The sequence below is a fragment of the Mus caroli genome, unplaced genomic scaffold (assembly GCF_978045245.1).
Source record: "Mus caroli unplaced genomic scaffold, Mus_caroli_1 scaffold_1, whole genome shotgun sequence".
Classification (NCBI taxonomy): domain Eukaryota; kingdom Metazoa; phylum Chordata; class Mammalia; order Rodentia; family Muridae; genus Mus; species Mus caroli.
This window is the reverse complement of record NW_028227256.1, coordinates 83,673,145-83,695,706: the sequence shown is the minus strand read 5'-3', so window position 1 is coordinate 83,695,706 and position 22,562 is coordinate 83,673,145. Positions and strand designations below refer to the sequence as shown.

Here is a 22,562-nt window from a genome sequence, read left to right as displayed (position 1 = left end):
CTATTCTTGGCTCCTCTCTGCCCCAGTACTAGGCTGGAATGCAGGAGTAGTGGGCGCAAACTCCTCGTGATTCATGTCCTGCAAACCAAGCCCACAAATGAGGTCCACAGTGAGAAATCACCCTTGGGGTACCCTAATGAAGTGGAAACTTAAGGGTTCTTTGGAAAGTCAGTTGTGTTCCGTGGTGTTTTGCTGGGGCAAACACATGAAGAAGTATTTTCCTGAAGTGGACATGGTTGAAAGGCTAAGGCAGACTCGTGAAGGAGCGTTTGGCTGAAGCAGACCCAGGTGAAAAAAATGTTCTGCTAAAGCAAACTGAAAGAACATGTGAGAAAGGATTCTTTGCTAACGGTGTGCATGTATTGGTCTGCCATACATTGTGCAGTTGAGCTGTATTTGTTAGGACTCCATAGAGAGAAATGCACAAAAAAAAAAAAAACCTTTCTGGTGGTGTACCTCAGCTTCTTGTTGCTTCTGTAGACTTGGGCTGATTGGCAGTGATGTTAGCTGAGACAGACACACGTGCTGAGGCAAGACCAGTGGAGGCCATGTGATGTTTGAAGGGTATAAATAGGACTTGATGGACAGTGATGGGTCTGAGCTTGGCTTGCTTATAGAGCTAGCTGTGCAACACTTGTGGGTCTCCTGTCTTTGCTGATCTTCGCTTCCCTGAGAGGCAGAGCAGAAAACTTCTCCTGGTCCCTTCTGCTGACTTGAGCCGGGGCTGATGCCTGACTGTCTCTGCTAGGTCACTGCTATTGCTAACCTGACTCTACCGAACTGGACTGCTGGTGTATTGGTGAAGTGTTTATCAGTGGATCGAGCTGCCACTGCTGACCTGTGAACTGAACTGCCAATTTTTGGACAACACAGATGGGAGTTGCTCCAAAGAACTTTTCTAAACAGGTCCACTCCCTGCCCCCCACCCCTCCACCCCACTGTCTCCTTTCTTTCTCACTACCTCTGGTGGGTTGTGGGCTACAAGGGAGTTTAAAGTGTTTAAGAACCATCATTAAAAATAGGATTTGAGGGCTGGAGAGATGGTTGAGTGGTTAAGAGCACTGACTGCTCTTTCAAAGGTCCTGAGTTCAATTCCTAGCTACCACATGGTGGCTCACAACCATCTGTAATGGGATCTGACACCCTCTTCTGGTGTGTCTGAAGACAGCTACAGTATACTCACATACATAAAATAAATCTTTACAAAAAAATAGGATTTGAGAAAAATTAGAGTTACACCCTAAGTTTCTAGAACACAGAGGTCTTAGCCCCAGTGAACAAATTCAATGTTAGCAACAACCTGTGAGCAGCCTCACTGTGTGCATAAGAGACTGAAGCTAAGGGCTGGGGTGCAGCTAACTGATGGGAAGGCTTTTGTCACATGCACGACCCTGTGGATTCCACTCTTGGGGTCAAAATAGACTACAATAGGAGCGATGGGTCTCTCAAGATCATATGATGAATAAAGCAAATTACCACAAACTCTCTGCTTCCAAATGCATTTATTATCCCCGACAGTTTCTGAGGGTCCTGAACAGCTCTCATCAAGAGGTCCTACCAGGGACCTTTCTAGTTTACCTGCCTGTGTGGCTCTTGATAGGTGGATCCTTCTACAGAGTCTCAGCAGTGTGGCTGACTGTGTGTGTGTGTGTGTGTGTGTGTGTGTGTGTGTGCAACCCAGGCTGGTCTCATCTGTTTGCTCCGGCTTCCTAAGTGCTGGGGTTATAGGTGTGCGCCATCACTCAGCAGGAGCTGCCATCTCAGAAGCTGTTCTTTGAAGGAGCATAGCATCATTTCTACCTCATTCTATTGGTTACTCTGAACTGCCAGGTACAGAGAGCAGGGACTGTCTCAAGACGTGATTTGAGAGGTGGGCTTTGCAGGCTACACTAAGACCTAGTCTCCTTGCTCCTGTGATTGATGGGACTCAGCTATGATAGTTCTGAATGTGCCTTCCTTTAGGATGGGGTTGAAGACCAGACTCAATAAGAACACTGGGTGCACATTTCAATTTGAGCTTCAGATGAACGACGGATAAGTCTTTATCACAAGTGTACCTCAAATATTGCTAGGCAACCCTGGTTTGGAGAGCCTGGGGTTAAGGAGGAAGGGACTCAGTGTGGGGGTCTGTTAGAGGGGCTGCTGGGTCCAGATGCTCTAGGATGTGAGAATACACACTGATGGGGCTTTTGATGCCAAGTGCCATCCTCCCACACCAGTCCCCCGCTTCTCAGAAGGACTCAGACAGAATGACCAAGGAATTGGGGGCTGACAGATGACAACCTGGACATCCCACCATCCTAGTAAACCTCCTTCCCTGGGGAATAGAGAGGAGTCACCCTCTCTGGGCCCCAGGTAGGTAAGGGAAGGAAGGCAAGGAAACAGCAATTTCAGAATTCTGACCTGCTCTGGGAGACAGCCAGGCAGAGGAGCAGCTCAGGCTGGGGGATCTCTCACAGGACAGTTCCCAGGAAGCCAGTCCCAAGGTCACCTCTCTGGCCCCCTGAGCAAGGCCCCTGCTTCTCCTCATAACCCTGGAGCCTCCCTCTCCACCACGTCCACTCTCAGCCCATCTCAAGTGTCTCCCTCCTTTATTTAGAAAGGAATTGCTTCCGGAAGGGAGCTCTCCCGACCATGGCCTCTGCCCAGCCACACAGCACCCGCTAGGCACAAGCCTAAGGGCAGGAACTACGTGCAGTTCTCAGACTGCTGTCTGCCTGACTGTCTACTCATGCCTGCTCTAGATGAAGCGCTTGTCCTGTTCGCTATAGGAGAAGGGGTCCCCAGGGAAAGGCTGGAGTGGGGGCTGGTTGTAGACACCCTGCAGGAAGATCCAGGCTGTGCCCACCACCATGACGGGTGTCACCACAAACAGGCAGAGACGGTCCACTGTGCGGGCCACCTGGTTCCAGTTGTCTTTCTCCTATAAGAAGGGTCAAGACACCATGGGGTAAGGGAAGTCTTCAGAATGCAGGCTAAGCTAGGGCCTGGAAATGGAGACACATAGGCTCGGTTCCTCTGTGTCTGTGGGGGCCACCTCAGGCTCATAACAGTAGGGTGGGGCAGGACAGAATGCCGTTACCCTTAGTAGGGACCCAAGCCACTCAGGGCTGCTTTGAGCCACATGTGAGCAGGAGGATACAATGGAGAACCGTTAAAAAGTTGCTTAAGAGTAGACAGCCCAGTATAGCTGTCTTTGAAAGGTCTGGTGCTGGGCTGGGAGTGTAGATCAGTGGTTAATGCTTTCCTAGCATACAGAGGCCCTGAGTTTAATCCCTAGCACTGCAAAAGTAACATAACAATAAAACAAATGTTATAAATAAATGTATAACCAAAATATAAAGTATATTTATATATACTATACCACATAAAATTAAAAAATATTTGTTACATATTATTTATTCATATTTTATAAAATAATATACTTACATATTATATATTCATTATATTGTATAATAATATAAGAATTGTATAATAAATATATAATATGCATAAATACCCGTTTATAAAAATAAATATAATAAATAGATGCTATCTGGAATATCTGAGCAGAAAGAACATGTATTTAAAATTTGTCCTGGTCATGTAAGGCTGTCTGTCTGTGTGTACCCCTGAGCTTGGTCCAGGGTGATGCTGTGGGATTTCATGAAGGAATTCTGCCTTCCTGGAGAATGTATGCCAAGGGTCACTTACCCACCATGCATCTCTTCATCTAAGTGGACATTTGTCTATGAGGGGAAGATAGACTCCACTTGATCCCTAGTCTATTTGAACATCTGATTCTATGGTGTCTCAGGTTGCTCACCTCATTGTAACTGTTTTGGTCCCTCATATGGTTGACGATGAAGTTTGCCCCATCCACAGCTGGCTTCATCTCATTGAAGAGCTCCTGTTGGACCTGCTCAGAGCTTGCTGGTGGCCTGCCTGTGGACACAGGCCAGGGGCAGGCATGATGCCTATCACTGCCCACCTCCCACACATGGGCCACGTTCCAAGGCTACCAGAACTCACGGGCTGTGGTGAGGCGCCGGGCCAGTCCATGCCGCTCTGATTGCTTCTCAAACATGAGGTCACTGCGGGACTTAAGTGAGAAATACTCCTCTGCTTTGCAGATGTATCCCAGAGAACTGCTTCTCCGGATGAGAGCCCTGGGGCCGGGGTCTTCCTCTGCTGGGCGGGACATGTGCAGGAGCTTGGGCAGAGTCTCCAGGAAGAACTTTAGCAGTCAGGGGGACACAAGACAGGCCATTTCACAAGTGTGGAGTCATCTTTACACATTCTGAGGACCCTGGTTGCCGCATAGAGCTCCCAGGCTGACCCCACTGTCTGTTTCCCAGACTCCCCACTGACTGGTGTAGAATGTTTTCAATGGTCCCTCATTACTTACAGCAACAGCAGAACTCGGTCACTGAAAATAAATCTTAAGAACAAAAGAAGCGCCGGGTGTGGTGGCGCACGTCTTTAATCCCAGCACTCAGGAGGCAGAGGCAGGCAGATTTCTGAGTTCGAGGCCAGCCTGGTCTACAAAGTGAGTTCCAGGACAGCCAGGGCTATACAGAGAAACCCTGTCTCGAAACATCCCCCCCCAAAGAACAAAAGAAGCTGAGAATAGGGGTACATGCCTTCAATCCCTGCATTCAGAAGGCCAAGGCAGGAGAATTAAGAGTTTGAACATATGCTTTATCACTGATACACACCTCAGCTTCCTTCTGCCCTGATTCTCCCTCCTCCTCCTCTTTCCCTCCCCCTTCCTTCCTTCTTCCTTCTTCCTCCCTCCCCCCCCTCCTTCCCTCCCTCCCTCCCTTCCTTCCTCCTGCCTGCCTGCCTGCCTGCCTGCCTGCCTGCCAGGGTCTCATGTATACTAGGATAGCCCAGAACTCACTATGTAACTGAGGATGACTTTGAACTTCTGATCCTCCCACTAGGATCAAGCAGGGTTCATACTCAGTATTGGGCCTTGTGCCTGCCTGCCTGCCTGCCAGGGTCTCATGTATACTAGGATAGCCCAGAACTCACTATGTAACTGAGGATGACTTTGAACTTCTGATCCTCCCACTAGGATCAAGCAGGGTTCATACTCAGTATTGGGCCTAGGCAAACACTGTACCAACTGAGCTATACACCCGTGCCCCCCCTCTGTTATGAGTTATATAGTAAGGCCCTGTCTCAAATGAATAAAAGCCCAAATGTTGGGCTCTCCTTTCAATTAAAGACAAAAACCATTAAGGAGCTATAGAGTCACCATCCAGAAGATGACTTATTCCAGAAGAACCTATTGTCCCACAATCTTAGAGCACAGATAGTCTTGTCCCAAACACCCTGTCCCCTGTGTCCTCACCTGCTTACTCTTAAATTTTGTTTTAATTTTAAAATGATAGTATTCATGTACACATGTATGTGGGCATATATGTGTGCAGGTATACACATGCCACAGTGCTCCTACAGGAGGTAGGGGACATCCTGCAGGAGTCGGTCCCCCACTTATACCACATGGGTCGTGGGGATCAAACTCAGGCAGTCAAGCTTGGTGGCAAATGCTCCAACTCACTGAGCTAGCTAACTAGTCCCTTATTATTATTATTATTATTATTATATTATTTTAAAGAGTTTAGTGGAGCTGAGAATCCTCACTCTGGGCAACAGGACCAGTGATTCTGAGATCACACCCATCCTCCCAGCCAGGACTTGGTTTCCATCTTTGGTCAAAAGCTCACCTTCTTGACTCCCTCGGACAGCACATGGGTGCTGGGCGTCCGGAAGTGGATATTGAGTACGATGACACAGATCACCACCACCATGGTGACCAGCACCATGCCGAAAAGCAGGAACCTGAGGGCACACACCATGCCTGGAGCTGGGGACTGAGGGCAGAGGCATGGGCAAGGCTGGCTGTGGGCAGGGCTGTATATACTCACTTGCCTACCAAGGGGATGGCCATGGATGTGGCCGGCAGCCTCTTGGAGATAAGCAGCAGGAAGACAGATTGGGCCAGGAGCACTGAGATGGCCACGGAGGTCTTCTCTCCGCCTAGAGAGGCAGACCTAGCTGGAAGCTCACACATGGAGTCTACAAGGTCCCCTCACAGCGGGCACTGCCACCAAGGTTCACAATGCCATGATACGTATCCTAGGGTATGGCATCCTGTGCCTAGCTTTACATCCTGGCTCCACAGCTAATTAGCTGGGTGATCTGGGCAAGTAGTCTGAGCTCAAACTCCCTGCCTTTCTCTCAAAACATTGCAAACATATCACTGGTTAAGTGATCAACACATACCCACTGACTGGGTATGTGTTCCCAGTCCCTGCCACTCAGAAAGCTCTCAGACATCCTGGTAGAATCTCAGCATGCAGTTCCTAACCCAAAGACCAGCTAGGCCTGCCTGCAATTCCTGCCTGAGTTCTTATTCACAATGGTCATTTCTCCCCTCACCATAAAGAGCAGGGGCAGGACTGGGAACACCCAAGCTAGGTGACCTTGGGAGAGGCTGCAAGGGAGCTGGGGAGTGGGGCATGAGACTCACAGTCGCCTGGCAGGTAGAAGACTAGGTTGATCATGAAGGAGATGAGCACGCAGGGTACCAGAATGTTGATGATGTAGAAGAGGGGCTTGCGGCGGATGATAAGGTAGAAGGTGACATCTTGGTGGTTGGTGCTGTCCACTGGGACACTGGGGTCCACATTGAGCTTGGCTGCCCGATGCACTATCTCCCACTCACCGTTCTCTGAGGAAGGTACAAGGACAGCTGAGGATCAAGCTGGAGAAGGGAAACCATGGGGCTAAGGAGCCTTGGGACAGCATGAGGGTCTGGGACTGAGCAAGGCAGGCTAGGGTGCTGTCTAAGGCAGCTGAGGCTTAGAGGAATTCTGGGTGCTATGGGGCCCATCTGTGGGGTCAGTCTGTGAGGAAGAAGGTTTTCTCTGACTTTTTCTGGAAGGCTCTTTTATTTATTTGTTTGCTTATTGTTTCTTTCTCTCCTTGGAAAAAGACAGAAGCTGAAGCCATACAGGGTTCAAATAAGGAGTATGTTTTGGCTTAAAAGCTATCACAAGGGGCTGGAGAAATGACTCAGCAGTTAAGAGCACTGGCTGCCCTTCCAGAAGTCTTGGGTTCAATTCCTAGCACCCATATAGTCACTCACAATCATGTGTAACTATAGTCCTACACATGAAGTCCCATGTCGTCCCTCTTCTGGTATGCAAGACATACATGCAGAAAAACACCCAGATACATAAAATAAATAGTAAATTTTAAAAAAGAAAGCTATAACAAATCAAAAGTAGATGGCATGACAATTAAAGAAGAGTTTTTAAAATCACTGTCTGGAGCCGATGAGATGCTCTGTGAGTCAGACAGTATCTGTCAATCCTGACGACCTGAGCTCAGTCTCCGGGAAGAAGAAAACTGACTGATGCAAGTTGTTCTCTGGGCACATATGCTATGTATTCATTCACACATGCACATACACACACACAGAGCAAATAAGATGTATTACTTTTTTCTTAAACTAAAACAAATGCTCTTGGTCCTTGAATTTGCAGTTCATGCTCATAGCACTATGTCAAAGACAGTCAGGGCTGTCTTTGAACTCATGATCTTCCTACTTCAGCCTCTGGAGTACTGGGATTACAGGTATGCACTACTACATTGATTTTTCTTTTTTTTTTTTTGTTAGGGGTGTGTGTGTGTGTGTGTGTGTGTGTAGTTCAGGGGATAACTTATAGGAGTTGACTTTCTCCTTCCACCATATGGGCTGTAGGAATTGAACGCGAGTTCAGCTTTAGCAGCAAGTACCTGTACCTGCTGAGCCATCTCACTAGCTCTGTTGTGTTAGTTTTTAAAACAGGGTCTTGATGTGTAGCCCTGGATGGCCTGAAACCCCCTGTGTAGTGTAGGCTGGCTTGAAAATTGAGGCAGTTCTTCCGTTTCTGCCTTCCAAGGGCTGAGGCTACAGGCATGCGTGTTACTATGCCATTTTGAGTTTGTCTTCTAAGTTAAAAACCAAAGCTCTAGTGATAGTTCTTAACTGTCGGTCCTTGGCCTAGATCTTCGAGAAAACATTAGATGAGTATAATACTCTTATCTAGGATATCCCAGCCCTGAAAACGGAAGACACGGGTTCTTCTTCTGGACAGGGTTGAGCAGAGAGCCCCACAGAGCTGAGCTAGTCACAGATGGGGTTGGTGATAGCATCTATCCATCCATCCATCCATCCATCCATGAAACCCCCAGCGACACCCCCAGTCTTTTCAGGCTTCAGAAGGCCTGATCCCAGCTCCATCAGCTACGTCGAGCCTCAGAGACCTTGCCATACTCACGAGTATCTGCTGCATGTGTGTTGGGTGGGGGGTGGTAGTGATGAAGGGGTCCCTGATTCCTTCTGCTTTGCTCTGAAATCTCTTTGGATCAGTAACTGTAGGTGTGTAGGCTCTGTCTGGGTGCCTATTCTTCCCTGTATGTGTGTCGGTGCCCCAAGTTGAGTGTGTGAGGTGCAAGTGAACTTCCACAGATGTCTGCGTCTTTGGGGGCCCATCCACCATGACTTCTGAGGTACCTGTGAAACCTTCGGGGTCAATGATGATCCACTCGATGGGGTAAGAGCGGTTGTTTTCCTCCTCCTGCTTCAGGCTAAGTGTGATCTCCTTGGCTGTATACTTGAGTGAACTGGAGAGAGCAGTGGTCGTAAGTCTCTGGACAGGGCTTCTGAGGGTAGGAGGTGGTAGCAGAGGGGGGAGGGCTAGTTGGGGAAGGCTATCATCTGAGGGGTTTCTGCTCAGCATGGGACCAAAGCCTCTGTCTGAGAGCATTTAGTTCACTGCTTCCAGTCCCTGGCTGGGTGCCCTGGCCTGAGAGACATTCAGGTGGACGAACCTGAATTTGAGGGAGCAGTTCTGCCAATCGAAAGGGAAGTAGGTGACCGAGATGGGGCAGGAGGAGCGGAAGATGGCGGGTGGCAGCCAGGTCACATAGCCCGAGTCATAGACAAGCACATTGCAGGCATAAGAAATCTGGAACGAGCCATCATTGCTGTGGGATGGAGACCATAATCACCGTGTGCCCTGGCTGGCCAGGAACCGGCAGGACCGCCGCAGGAGGCAGGAGAGGGCGGTGGGCAGGCAGGGCTGGAGGCGCAGGCTGGGGAGCATAAGGAAGGGAATGAGGCAGAGGGGGGCTGGGAGGGTTCCTCTCAACTTGTTCTCCAGTACAATCTCTGGTAGCCACACCATGTCAGGGGGCAGGCGCAGGACAGTGATGTTCCCGAAGTCGTTGGCATCCCACTGTAGACGGCTGTCTACCCATGCCTAGAGGTCCAAAAAGGATGTCAGAAGTGGGTTCGGCCACTAACCACCCTCCCAGCGGTCCCCACTTCCCCAGGGAAGTCTGAACAAAGCCTGAGAGTTGGGACAAAAGAAATTTGGAGGAGATGGATAAAGAACTAGACTCAGGCCCGTCACGGACAGTTGTGTAGGACATACATTACACCACTAAGGGGAACAATTTCCACACCAGACTGGCTTGTTTCTATGCCGTGAACCTCTATCAGTTCTGATATTTTGATTAGAAAAGTGACTTCCAATGCACACCAGGGGTGGTGTCTCTGTGCTTTAATCCCACCTTTAGTCCTAGGGCTTGGGAGGCAGATGCAAATGAATCTCTGTGAGTTCAAGGCCAGCATGGTCTACACCATAAGTTCTAGATCAGCCAGGGAAACAGGGCTAGAGAACCCCATCTCAAAACAACAACAAAGCAAATCGGGACACAGTGGCAATTTTAGCCCGGAGGAACCCCAGCCTTCTAGGACATGTCCTCTGAGCTAGCAGAGGCCTCAGTGGAAAAGGGCAGTTGGGTTCTCTGTAGTCAAGCTCCCCCAAAGCTGTGTCCACAGGAGCTTGTGGTCCCCAGCATAAGTGAGCACCAGGGGACCTGGAACCTTCGGCAGGGTGTCCTTACATGATCTATCCACACGTTGGTGGTGAGAGTCTCCTCCACTTCTTTCTGTAATCAAACAACAGGGTTGTAGCCAAAGTTTCCCATCCACCTTTCACCCAAACTCAGTCAGCAGAATCTGATCTGCCTGGTTTCCAGGGACCACGGCAGCTGGAAGGGCCAGGGCCTTCTAAAGCAACAGATCAAGGTGGATCAGCAGGCTATGGAAGCTAAGGGCAGAGGCTGCTGATGCGAGCCCCGGGGGAGCGCAGGGATAGCTTGACAGTGGGAGGCAGAGCTGATGGCTTTGGGTGGCTGAAGGCCTGTGGCACCACCCAGCACAGAGAATAGTCATGCATGTCTCCCAGAAGAGGAGCTAGCTGGTCAGGAGCCTTTGAGCAATTATCCCTTCTTGCCATCCTCTTCCCCAGCTCAGGCTATCCCACAAAGGTCTACTCACCAGGGAGATGAGGTTGGAGAGGGTGAGACTTAGGGCGACATCCACTTTGTCCTCCTTTCGAGCCACCGGCCGCAGGTCTTTGTCGTAGCCCTTCTCATTGAATAGGTGCTGGATCAGCCTTTGTTCCTCATTCAAGCCCCAACTGCCTGGGAGGGCTGGGGAGAGGGACAGGGTGCTGGTGTTTGGACCTAGGAAGGAGCCTTCCCTGTGCTCCTGCTGGGCAGCCCTGGGCCGGTCAGAGCAGAGGAAAGCCAGCTGCTCCCTGAGGGTGGGATGCCTAGGGTTAGAAAGGGCAGTGTGGGAGTGGGAATTAGGTATAATGTTAGGGAGGCAGTGGCCCAGGTGGGCATAGAAGGCCCCCAGGAAGGGGGTCATGTCATCCTTACCACACACAACAAGGGCAGCCAGCAGCCCCAGTGTGAGCACAGGCCCTGCCATCCCCCACCTCTGACTGACTGGGGTTTATGTCTTCCCTTCAGCCTGTTGGCTGTGGAATGAGGCAAGCAAGGGGACAGGTGCTGGTGGCTTAAGAAGAGGCCGGAAACGCAATCTGATACTTGAAAGCTGGTGATGAGGGGGTGGGGTTTGCCAGTTAGGGCAGGAGCCCAAGGGCAGAACAAAAAGATCCCGGGCAGGGATTGTCACAGATTGTTGGTAGGGTGGGGCCTGGTAGGGTAGGGTGGCAGAGGGTGGGGGGCGAATCGTGTGTGTGTGTGTGTGTGTGTGTGTGTGTGTGTGTGTGTGTACACGTGTCACAATTGCTTCTCTTTCTACAGAGGGTTCTGAGGTGAAGCCTCTTGTATAGCAGACAACTGTCACCTGTTGAGCCATCTTGCTACTGCTCCACCTGAACTTGTGTATTTTTTCCCGTCTTTAAAAATATTACATTTAAGCTGGGTGTGGCAGCGCACGCCTTTAGTCCCAGCACTTGGGAAGAGAGGAAGGATCTCTGTATTTCAAGGCCAGCCTGGTCTACAGAGTGAGTTCCAGGACAGCCAGGACGTTACACAGAGAAACCCTGTCTCCAAAAATACCAAAGATTTATAAATAAATAAATAAATAAATAAGTAAATAAATAAAATCCATCCATCCATCCATCCATCCATCCATCCATCCATCCATCCATCCACTCAGTGTGTGTCTGAGAAGTTTGTGGCAATGTGTGGAAGTCAGAGGAAGGAGTTAATTGAAGGAGTTAATTTTTTTTTCCTTTCATTATGTGGGTCCCGGGGATCAAACTCAGGTCACCACACGACTTGGCAGCAGGTACCTTTATTTGCTAAGCCACCGCACTGGCTTTTTCTTTCTTTAATTTGAACTGAAGTCCCCTCATCATTCCTGCATCTATGAGTAGCCAAAACCAAAGGGAAAGGAAGGGGGATCCACTGGGGCAAGGATGGTCGTTTCCACACAGAGTCAGGCTTGTCTGTTGTAATGACTGTGGCTAGAAGTCAGTGGTCGGGATAGATGGCACTAAGAGTATGCTTAAGAGAATACAACCCATCCTCAAAGGTGCCTGGGCACCATGATCTGCCTCTACCTAATAGGAATCAGAAAGCCAGAACCGTCAGGCATGGAGGGAGGAGGCCATCTAGATGTCGGGGAGACTAGCAATGGGGTGAAGGGATGCCCATAGGGTCTGACAAGAGAAGAGCCGACTGCAGCATGCACTGGCAAGTCTGAGCCTATTCTTTGTTCTAAGCAGAAGTTTGGAGGTGGCTTCATAAAGGCTTGCCCTCCAGGGAGAGGACAATACTGTCATCATTGTCTGCCAGGGTGCAGTGGTGGCTGAGCTCTTTGTACTTCATGCTGGACCTTGTCAGCTTCCTGATGGTGTCTTTGGAGCGGACATTGATCATTTTGCTCATATGTGAGGGTGTGGGGGGCTCTCTTAGAGACACAAGAGATGAACCTCAGGGCATCCTTCTTGCTGTCATTGGTCTCATAGGTTGCATCATTGAGGACAGAGTGGCATCCTGGTCTGGCAGGGGCTTGTCATAGGTTTGGGCCATGTCACCTGCTGAATCTTTCTGCTCTGCTCCAGGATGGTGTCTGGGTCCTCACTCAGGCAGAGAAGCACAGCTTCTCTCTTTGCTCCCTTTGGCATGGTTGACTTGCATACCAAATCACTTGCATGTCACCGATCACCTTGAGATAGCCATACCAGAAGCTACGGTTTTGAAAGGGAGAGGGGGACATGGAAAGCCACAGAAGGACTGAGGCTCTGGAGCTGCTGCTGCTGAAATTCGGCTGATCTCCTCCACCTTATTTTTCAAGACAGGGCCTCTTCGCTGAACCTGGGCCTCGCCTGGAGCAGCTAGAGTGGCCAGTGAACTCCCGAGATCTGTCTGCTCCCCACTGCCCTGCTCCTTAGCTAGGGCTGGGGTTTACAGGTGTACTCTGCCCCTGTGGCTTTTACCTGGGTTCTGAGGACTTGAACTCAGATCCATATGCATCAAGAACTTTACCCACTGAGCTATCTCTTCCAGGCCCTGGTTTCGTATCTTTGTGTGTGTGTGTGTGTGTGGGTGGGTGGGGGTAAGGGGTGCTCTTATTTTGTAGCTCAGGCTAGCCTAGAGCTCACTATGTAGCTCACATTAGCTTCAAACTCAGTGCAATCCTGCTTCAGTCTCCAGAATGCTAGCACCTCGAGCTCGAGCCACCACTTCTGGCTCCTCCCAGCTCCTTTGTGGTCTCTGTTAACTGTTCCTCGAGTTTGGCCCCTGCCCTACTCTCATCTAATGCCAGCCCCTTCCCATTCCAAGAAAGCTCCAGATTTTACGTAGAGTATAAATAACATTTATTAAAGCAGCCATGAGTGTCCAGTGACACATTTAGGAAGACGTGTGAGGTCCAGGATCCCCACTCTATCCACACATCCAAGATCAACTGGAATAGAGAGACTTTGTATGTCTCACACAACCGCTTTAGCCTCCAGGATAGTGTGACCATTACAGGGTTGCCTGGCTCAGGGAACAGGAGGCTGGAGTTGGCCCTGGCGCTCCTTTCCCAGCCTCTGTCCTTGATCAGCACCTATCCAGGGTGCCTGGGGCTCTCCTTCTGTCAGGGAAGCTGAGTGGAAGGCCTTCAGGGCCTGCACTAGTAGCCGGGGGAGACTATGAGCCAGTGTGGAAGGTTCCAAGCCCACTAGGCCACTGAAGACCACACGCTGGTCCCCCAAGCCGGCCCTCACCCAAGCTCTGAAGAGTCCTGTCAATGTCTTGGAGCCCAGATCTGCCAGCACCTGCAGAGGGAGGAGGTTAGGACCCAAAAAAAAAAAAAAACCACTCCTGAGGGTTTCTGACCTGAGGGTTGCTCTTGCCTCTTGGAGCTTTGGAAGCTACTTAGAGCCTTGTCCTGCCCCTTCCTCTCCGAGAAATCCATCTAGTTTCCAGATCAGGCGAACGCTCTAATGAGCCCTTCCACTCTTACCTCTCTACCTCTCATCTTCATAGCCACCTGTTATTCCAGCTCACCCCCACCCCCACTCCGCCCGGCAAAGGCTGGATCCCCCTGTCTCTTCCTTGTACTGAGCTCCAGTCAGGTCAGCTTTCACAGGCCACAGTGAAGGAGCCTGGGCAGCCTGGGGACCTACCTCATGAAAGTTCATGGCCAAGTGCTCAGCTGGGATCTGTAGGATCCAAGCATGCGCTCGCTGAATAGCCGCTAACTTCTGTTGCAGAGGCTCCAGCCCAGGGCAGCCTGCAAGAAGGGGAGATCCCCAGACAATGAGAGAACTGTGTGCTCTAGATGGGGAAACTGAGGCTGGCAGAGGTTTCGTGATCATGCAAGGCTGTGTGCCTCTGACACCAACAAGGACTTAGTGCCACATGTCTCCCTAAAAAGGAGTTTTCCTGGAAGAGAGGGAGTGAGCGCCGGGTTTTCTCTGTTATCATTTGGAATTTTCTAGCAGACAATCCCAGCTTCTCTCTAGAAACAGCCTCTTGGCCGCTCCTCTCCAGCAGGCCGGTAGGGGGCGACATTACCCTTCGTTTCCGGGCGCCTCTCCGGCTTTGGCTTCTGGAACCAGGTTCCTGCAATTCGCGATCCTGGAGGAGACCACGGGAAGTTAGTGGGCACGCCTCGGAGAGGTTACATGACTCCGAGACTCTGGGGCCTAGGCCTGGTTGGGAGCACTCAGGATACCTGAGTATAACCGCTGTTCTCGGGCGTTGTGACTGGGAAGCTCCTGGAGCGACGGAGCGGAGCGAGCGGGCGCGGAGACTCCACGCCGCAATCCTGGCCGGGGGCCGAGCAGCTCCTGCGCGCCCCGCAGCAGATCGAGCAGTGTGTGCGCCAGTGACCGTAGCTCTGCGAGTGGTTTAGAGGTGTAAGCGGCCCACCGGATGGTGGGGCCCGCACCCCATCTCCCACCCCCACCCTCCAACCTCCCACCCCTACTCCTCCTCCCCCACCCTGGCAGGGGTGAACAGGACTGACCGCACCGTCGCCTGCGCTGCCGACACTGTTGGAGAGCTAGGCGTGCACAGGAGCTCTCGGACCCTAGGCACTGGCGCGCATAGAAGGCACAGAGGCCCGGGGCGTCCGTGAATGGCTCCTCTTCCCGAGCGTTCCAATTTAGAAGTTCTCTGCAGCTAGGCTCGCGAGTGGAGGGGCCCGCTGCAAGCAGATGCCAGAGCACCCCTTGTATGTGGGTCTACAAGTCACCCATCCGCAGCTCCTCCACAGAGACCCGAGTAGCGGGATGGAAACCGGCTTGCCCATACCTATCTGAGGTACCATTAGCTGGGGGTTGCTCACCGCTCATCTGCTCCTGCAGCCAGTCTTTGAACACGGTCACACGGGTGTAGACCCCAGGCTTCCCTGGTTCCCCACAGCCATCTCCCCAAGAAGTGACTCCAAAGAGGACCTCTCTGGGGCGCGGGCCGGGCTCGGAACAGGTTAAAGGGCCCCCGGAGTCACCCTAAGGGACCAGAGCCAACAGAGAGCAATGCATTCACAATCGATCGAATTATACCTGCCTAGTACCTGGTAGGGAAGGCTTGGCTCTGGCTGCGTCTGTGATTACTACTTGTTTCCATTTTATTTAGGAAGATTTAGCGGTATGTAGGAGCTTTCAGCTAGACCCAGAGAGAACAGGGTTATCTTGCCAAGGGGAGAGACGCATCCAGGGCCCCCTGTCAGTTTTAGCTCATACCTGGCATGAGTCGATGCCCCCTGCCAGGTAACCAGCGCAGAGCATAGTGCTGGGCCGCAGCCCAGGCCCCAGGACCTTTTGACATGTGTCTGCACTGAGCAGCGGAACGCGGGCCTCCCTCACCGCCTCAGACTCAGGTCCGTCTACAGGAAAAGAATGTAAGGGGTCTGGGTTTGGAAGGCAGAGGCTGCGCCTCGAGATCCCCTCTCACTTGCCCTCTTTGATTCCTCGTGGTTTATGCGATGGAGCATCATTCTAGCCTCTCCAAACCCCACCTCTTCAGCTTACTTCCACTACCCCTAGCCCCGCCCCCATTGGTTCTTTACTACCCCTTGCAGCTAGCTTCTCCAGGCCCTAAATGGCAATACCTTCGAAGAGAGCCCCCCAGCCTGCAATGGCGCAGGGGGTGCCGGCAGGAGGCTCCCGAGAACCCTGGGGTAGGCAAATGGGGCGCGCAGGCCCCTCTGGGCTCACAGGCGTCCACAGCTGTACCAAGGCCAGGTCATTGTGAAAAGTCTGCGGGTCAAACTAGAGAGCAGGTGGCGTTTCAAGGTCAAGGAAGAGGGATGCTGCTCTCAGCTCTGAGGACGCAGGGCGTGTCTTCTCACCTTAGGGTGAGGCAAGATGCGGTTCACCTGCACTTCTTCCGCTTGCTCCCCCTGAGGCCCCTCGGCGAGCATCACAGTCCACAGAAGCTCATTCGAGGCACTGCAGCGCAAGTAGTGGGTGACACCCATCAGGGACAGAGGGTGGTGTGAAGCCCCATCAGAGGCCCAGACCTTCATGCACCCACACCACCCAGTGAGCCTGTAAGTGTGGCTGTTGTGACCCTAGGGGCAGAGAGGGAGACCCGGGAAGGCGCAGATTCCCTGCAGTGGGAAAATTCAGTGTGATGTTCTCCTACCCTGGGATCTCCCACCCCTACCCCTACCCCCACCCCCACCCGCAACCGGCATTTTAAGGCCCGAGGTTGGGAGCTAGCTTCCGCTAGGGGGCAGCAGAGACCTGCTCTGCTCTGCTTTGGCCCATGGGTGCTTAGATTCCCATCGGATTGGGTAGCCCTGCGGAGCAGGTGCCTGGGATCTCGACGACGTACCCGGCGAAGCAGTGTGCAGCCGTGAGCACCCAGGATGCTGCTACCAGGACACCCCCGCACAGAGGCAACCCTCCAAGTTGCAGCCTCACTAGCCAAGGCCAAGCCCCCGATGGAGCCGTGCTGCCACCGACTATGCGGCCGTGAGCCCCGGTTGTGTTGGCAACGCCTTGGTGTCTTTCTCCACATGGTCCTAGAATGGCAGAAACGGCGTCACGAAGGAAAAGTTTTAGTTATCTTCACGTTGAGGCCCATCTCGCTTTCAGCCCTTGGAGTCTTTTAGTCTCACCTGGTTCCGGTGGGTCCTGGAGGAGCGGGGCTTGAGGTCTAGGGCGTCCAGGTCCTGCTGAGAAACAATCCTTTGAGCCTCTCTGCGCCCTCTTGCGGATCTTTCACTTTGTGGGGGGCCTGGGCCTCATCTTTCAACCACTCTCCACTTGGCCCACCTTCTAGCACATGGAGCTATTTGAGCAGCCATGAACTGTGACCACCTGAGCCCACACTCTCCCCTCCTCCCTGCTGTGTCTCAAGTTTGGCATACCCCTTCCACTTGGACCTTCAAAAAGAGTCTGACCCCAAGGACGATGGAACCTAAAAATAAGGGCTGGACATGGACAAAAGAAGGAGTCCCCTGTTAACAATGTGAGTCTGCTGGGGTGTGGGTGGTGTAGCACTTCTGGTACAACCTTGGCATTCATGTAGTCTGTGCTGGATCTCCATCAACACGCGCTTTATGGCCCACTGGGCACTCCTCTGGGCAGCATGCAATGCCTGAGTCCCCTGGGCAGATAAAACTGGGAGGGGGGAGGGGACATGGGGACACAAAGTCACATTCCCTTGGCAGAGAGCCCCACTCAGTCTAAGTCTTCCTGAACCCTGTCTGGGGAGTCCCAGAGACGCGTGGTGAACTCCTGGACTACCAGGGATGTAGAGATGGGGAGAGAAGTCAGGGCTTGAGGGTCAGCCCTCAGGGCAGATGGTGCTACGACTGGGAAGGAATCTCTGAAAAACTCCTTTCTAAAAGATTTCAGAGGAAAACCACTGCCCACCAACATCCAGGGAATGTGGTTAAGGTATCCATCTTTGGGCCCGAAGCATGCTGCCCCGACTTCTAACACTGTTATCTCTGGAACCCCTTGGGCAGCGTTGCTGTCTCTGCTTCCTGGGTGAGGCCGTCTGCCCTCCCTTCCTATATCCCAGTTCCAGGCTCCTCCTCCCAGCAGAAGGTGGGCAGAAAGACCACAGGTCCTTCTAAGTGTGAGAGACAAGCGCATTTCCCTTGTCCTCCCTTGACCTCACTTTCTCTATGCCCCTCCCACCTCCCGTGGTTCCCTCGGACCAGCTGGGCTCACCTTGCAGGGCGCCAGGGGACAGGCGCGTGTACAGTGGATGCCCATGCGCAGTTTGGAAGTCTGGGGACAGTAGCAGCAGCAGCAGCAACATAGCCAGCGGCATGGTGACCTGGGGCCAAGGCGGGAGACCCTGTCCTCTTTCTTCCTGGACTCTACCCTCTCCTGTGATTCTTCCTGCCCACAGACTTTGTGTCCCTCAAACCATCTGGTCCCGTTCTCTTACACTAAACTACTCACTTCTAATGGTCCGCACCTCACCTGGCCCTCATCTCCTGGGAGCCCTCAGGGAAATGATGCCCTGGAGCTATATAGAGGACAGAGAGGGGTGTGTGCATGGGAGGGCAGCCAGGATTGGGGGAGGGAATGAGGTAGTGGGCTGGACCCTCACCTTTGAAGTCTCATCGTCCCACGCTGCGTCTCCCCACTTCTGTGAAAGCGGCCCTTGTTCCTGAGGTTGCTTCAAAGGGGCTGAGATGGGGCTGGAGAACTGACCGTTGGGCTGGGGGCCAGGCAGAGGGAGACTGGTGGGCAGGGGCTGGGAGGGGGGATCCCCATTTGTTTCTGCCACCCTGGGGAGTCCACTGCTCTGCTGGGACAGGCACTTTTGGAGGGAGGAGAGCTAGGGATAGGGGTGGGTGTCCTGGGCAGTCTCACCCCCTAAGCAAGCCATTGAACTTCCAGCCCCTCTGCCCCTAATTGCTTGGCAGTGTCCCTCCTCCGTGTGGCCCTTTCTAAAGATGATCAAAGCATTCTAATTTGCGCCATAATTGCTGCACTGGGGTAGCGGGGTGGAAAGAGGCAAAAGCAAGCGGGAGATGAAAGGCCCCACTGTGGCCCAGTTTGGGGAGCGCAGGACCCAGCAGCCTGAGTCTCTCCCAGACCCCTGTCCCTGCCCACTCAGTGTGTCCAGCTTTGTTTTCAGTTGCTGTGACCCTGATCTGGCAGGAGGGACTCTTGAGAGAAGGGTCATAAATAGGCAACTGTCCTGATATCCAGTCACCACCTGGGGTAGGGCCGGGCCTTAGGGTACAAACAAAACAAAACTACCCTTGGCACCTTGATTTGTGCTGGCAGCAGGGACACGCTGGTTAAGGACTTAAGTACAGGAATTGGGACACACGGTGGCTAAGGGCTGTGTTCTCTTCAAAGGGACTGCTTATCACAGTACATAGCCCATCTCCCACCACCAGGAAGGTGGAGAGAACGGTAGGTAGGTATAGATTGTTGTGTCGATTCAATGACACCAGGGATTGGAGTTATCTCTGCATATCCTAAGTAAATCCTATGTGCTCACCAAGTTTCTAACAGAGACGTATGGCTCCTGTATGCCTGCTGAAACCTGACCAGGCCAGAGTGGCCAGCGTAGAACTGTCTGTCCTCACTCTGCCTTCTCGGCATGTGTCAGGCTTTGAGTCCAGTCTGATGGCAGGAAGACTCTTCTCTCACCCGCACAGCAAAGGGCAGGGCATGGAAAAGCACACTGTTTCAGATCTGGCTCCTACAAGTTGAGAAGACCCCCACTCCACCCCACCTCACCCCATCCTTGTCTCAACTCCTGGGATCCTACAAGTTATTGGGAGCATGTGGAATCTCTTCCTTTGGCCGGCCTCAGAGCAATCTTTCTTTTCCCCCAGGATCGGATTCTTGGGCAATTTTAATTCCCAGGGGTAAGGTGGTATTTTTGTTTAAGAGTCTCAGTGGAGCCTAATGGAGGGCCATAGCTCTTCCTCACCCCTCCCAAAGGCAGAGACAAGCCCTTAGGCTCTGAACTTCCACTTTGCAAGGAGGAAGAGAGAGGGGGCTATGTGGCAGGCAACCTTGGGGGTTTCTTCAATATATCTAGAAAGCCTTAGTGGGTTCTCAGGAGGTATCTGTGAGATTAGATGAGGAAGAAGGGTTGGGGGTGGGGAACAGGTATGGGAGGGATGGGAGGAGTGAAAGGGGACACAATGCCTCCCTCCCCCAGAATCCAATGATGTAGCCTCTTTATAGGTATGCTCTGGACAGGATGTGTGTGTGTGTGTGTGTGTGTGTGTGTGTGTGTGTGTGTGCGTGCGCGCGCGCGCGCACGTTCCCCTCCCTCTCTCCCTCCTTTAGGCCTCCACATAGTCACAGAGGGTCACTGTGACTATGCTCACTGCACCACAGCCTCCTCACTGTGAAGTGTTTCATGCATTTGATCCTGGCTCAGTCAAGAGCCATCTACCTTCTACTTAAACTTAAATCAGCAGAGGCAGGATGATTCTGGTGAGTTTGGGGCCAACCTGGTCTACACAGTGAGTTTGGGGCCAACCTGGTCTACACAATGAGTTTCAAGCCAGCCAGGAAATACACAGTGACAAAGAGACAAGTGACATGTCCCTTGATCTCCATGCTCTTTTAGGAGAAGGAGCAGAAGAGGAACAGGAGGGTGAATTGGCTTAAGAAACCCCCAGGCTGTCTTTGAGGACAGCATCTCTGCATCAGCATCAGCCGGCCCAATGGGCACAGGGGTGGCTGTGAGCTGATGTTTGATGCAATGGAATTTGAGAGGAGCCTGACATCAGAGCCTCTGTGGGATGAGAGGCCATTCAGCTGTGACTCAGACAGGCCCGTGAGGCTGACTGTACTCCTGAGTGAGCTTTCGTGAGTCACTTCCTGTTGGAGCCCAAATCATCCCCCCAAAAAGATATGCTGGAGTTTCAACCCCCTTACCTCAGAATGTGACCTGATTTGGGCTATGCAACAATAAAGAAGTTTGGGTGCTCAGTCCAACGTGACATAGAGACAGAGGCCAGAGGATGCAGGAAGTGAAGGGATGCAGATTCCAGAAAGGCAAGACTTCCAGAAACACAGGGGGGAAGGAGAAAAGTGGGGGACAGGGGCTCTCCTGAGTCCCTGCTCTCGGAAATGTGGCTGAGGGTCTGTTTTAAGCACCCAGTAGGTGCTATGTGGCACCAGACTCTCAAGGATGGATGTGTAGTCATCTGGGAGGATGGCTCTGTTAGGAAGGTTAACAGAGTTGATACAATGCAGTCTTCCTGCAAGGGGATGGTGGGGTCATTGCTCTGGGTCTCACAGGGGTCACGGTAATGGTGTATAACTGAATGAACAGGGAGGTAGCAAGGGAGCTGTGGCAACCCCGAAAAGGAAAAAGGACCTTGAGGGTGGCTGTGGGAGGGGGTGTGGCTTGACTTCAGAGGATGGCTGAGAAGAGGGCCTTCCTCATAGCTATGAGTTCCCTTCAGCTTTGCTTCTCACTCTGACCTTCCCAGCTCCCCTAGGCTTTAGGAGGGACCCGGGGAGGTGGGGGTTCTGTCTGGGGGTGTGGGGTGCTGAAGCTGTGCTGCCTGCTACAGATCCATGGGTTGAGAGGCTTGGTGGGGGTGGTTAGGCAGACCCCACCTCTCCCTTCCCTTCTTGCCAAGGCTAGCCTCAAACTTGAACCAGTCACAAGACATATCCAGACCACCACCCAGATCTCTGTAGGCCATTGTCCAACTTGATCGAAAGAAAATAAACCATTTCACGTCCAGAATCCTTTTTTTCTCCTCCCCTCCTCCCTCTTCCCTCTTTCCCTCCCTTCCTCCCTCCCTGCCTTCCTCCCATTGTTCCTTCCTCTCTCCCTCCCTCCTTTCTTCCCTCTCTCTCTCTCCTTCATGCCTCTCCTCCTCCTTGTTACTAGGTTTTGAACCTACAGTCTTATCCACAACAGACAAATTTCTTTCTCATCAAGCTACATCTCTAGCCTTCTTTTTAGTTAGTTATTGGTTTGTTTCCCCTTTTTTCTTTCCATCTGTCTGAGACAGGTTCTCAAGGAGCCTAGACTGGCCTCAAACTCACTAAAACCAAAGGATCCTCATCTCTACCTTCTAAAATGCTAGGATTACAACTTTGTCCCATGCCTGATACTCTCTCTCTCTCTCTCTCTCTCTCTCTCTCTCTCTCTCTCTCTCTCTCTCTCTCTCTCTCTCTCTCTCTCCCTCTCTCTCTGCTTTTGAGAAGGTCTCACTACTTTGACCTCACTCTGTAGCCAGGTTGTTCTGGATTTATAATCCTCCAGTTTTAGACTCCCCAGTAGGGAGAATTGCAGGGCTGTATAATCCTTTTCTCTCCTCTTCCTTACCCTCTTTCCCCACTCATTCCCTCTTCTCATGTCTCATCTCTCTCATTCCCATCAGCCATCTCTCCTCATATACTTTCTTCTCTTTTTTCTGACCATGGTTTAAGTTTTGTTTCTCTTATATTTGGTAGCTGAACGAACATCTTCATTTCTGATATGGACTTTCTGTTATCCCTTGTGATGGTCTAATACTGACTGTCAGTTTGACAGGATCTAGGATCACCTTAGAGACAAATCGATGGGCATGTCTATGAGGGTATTTCCAGGAAGGGTTGACTTGGTTGGAAAGACCCACCCTAACTGTAGGTGACACTGGACTGGGGCCATGGACTTCAAATGGGGGAAAAGATGAGCACCCCAGTCCTCCCAGTGGGAGCAGTGCAGTGTGAGCAGCTGCCTGTCATTCATGTTGCCATGACGACCCTGCCATGAAGGACCATGAACCAAAGCAAACCCCTCTTTGAATTGCTGTT

General features: G+C 52.0%; 2 protein-coding genes across 2 annotated transcripts; both read right to left on the bottom strand.

Moving 5' to 3' along the window:
• Window positions 1–1,723: 1,723 nt before the first annotated feature.
• On the bottom strand, window positions 1,724–10,822 carry Chrnd (cholinergic receptor nicotinic delta subunit). The gene is made up of 11 exons (XM_085833721.1): window positions 10,385–10,822; window positions 9,949–9,993; window positions 9,190–9,299; window positions 8,869–9,024; window positions 8,552–8,661; window positions 6,521–6,721; window positions 5,916–6,027; window positions 5,715–5,829; window positions 4,012–4,216; window positions 3,806–3,924; window positions 1,724–2,923 (listed from the first exon to the last, which is right to left on the bottom strand). Exons 1-11 carry the CDS (start codon window positions 10,820–10,822, stop codon window positions 2,741–2,743), a joined length of 1,794 nt encoding a protein of 597 aa, XP_085689847.1. The 3' UTR covers window positions 1,724–2,740.
• Window positions 10,823–13,243: 2,421 nt separating this feature from the next.
• On the bottom strand, window positions 13,244–18,150 carry Prss56 (serine protease 56). Its single transcript, XM_021175535.2, has 13 exons — window positions 17,988–18,150; window positions 17,322–17,429; window positions 16,925–16,978; window positions 16,639–16,828; window positions 16,151–16,250; window positions 15,911–16,070; window positions 15,543–15,685; window positions 15,146–15,308; window positions 14,825–15,004; window positions 14,531–14,695; window positions 14,371–14,433; window positions 13,980–14,086; window positions 13,244–13,628 (listed from the first exon to the last, which is right to left on the bottom strand). The coding sequence occupies exons 1-13, from the start codon at window positions 18,088–18,090 to the stop codon at window positions 13,353–13,355; spliced, it is 1,812 nt and encodes a 603-aa protein (XP_021031194.1). The 5' UTR covers window positions 18,091–18,150; the 3' UTR covers window positions 13,244–13,352.
• Between the last annotated feature and the right edge of the window lie 4,412 nt (window positions 18,151–22,562).

What these genes read in the sequence shown, in the direction of transcription:
- Chrnd (XM_085833721.1), bottom strand. Translation starts at nt 10,822, where the DNA reads ATGGCAGGGCCTGTGCTCACACTGGGGCTGCTGGCTGCCCTTGTTGTG. An exon ending in TCTCCAACCTCATCTCCCTG is followed by an intron (nt 9,994 to 10,384) that starts GTGAGTAGACCT and finishes GTTTGATTACAG; the next exon opens with AAAGAAGTGGAGGAGACTCT. An exon ending in AACTGCTCCCTCAAATTCAG is followed by an intron (nt 8,662 to 8,868) that starts GTTCGTCCACCT and finishes TGCTCTCTCCAG; the next exon opens with TTCACTCAAGTATACAGCCA.
- Prss56 (XM_021175535.2), bottom strand. Translation starts at nt 18,090, where the DNA reads ATGCCGCTGGCTATGTTGCTGCTGCTGCTGCTACTGTCCCCAGACTTC. An exon ending in CCAGGACCCACCGGAACCAG is followed by an intron (nt 16,829 to 16,924) that starts GTGAGACTAAAA and finishes CTGCCATTCTAG; the next exon opens with GACCATGTGGAGAAAGACAC. An exon ending in GGGGCATCGACTCATGCCAG is followed by an intron (nt 15,309 to 15,542) that starts GTATGAGCTAAA and finishes CTGGTCCCTTAG; the next exon opens with GGTGACTCCGGGGGCCCTTT.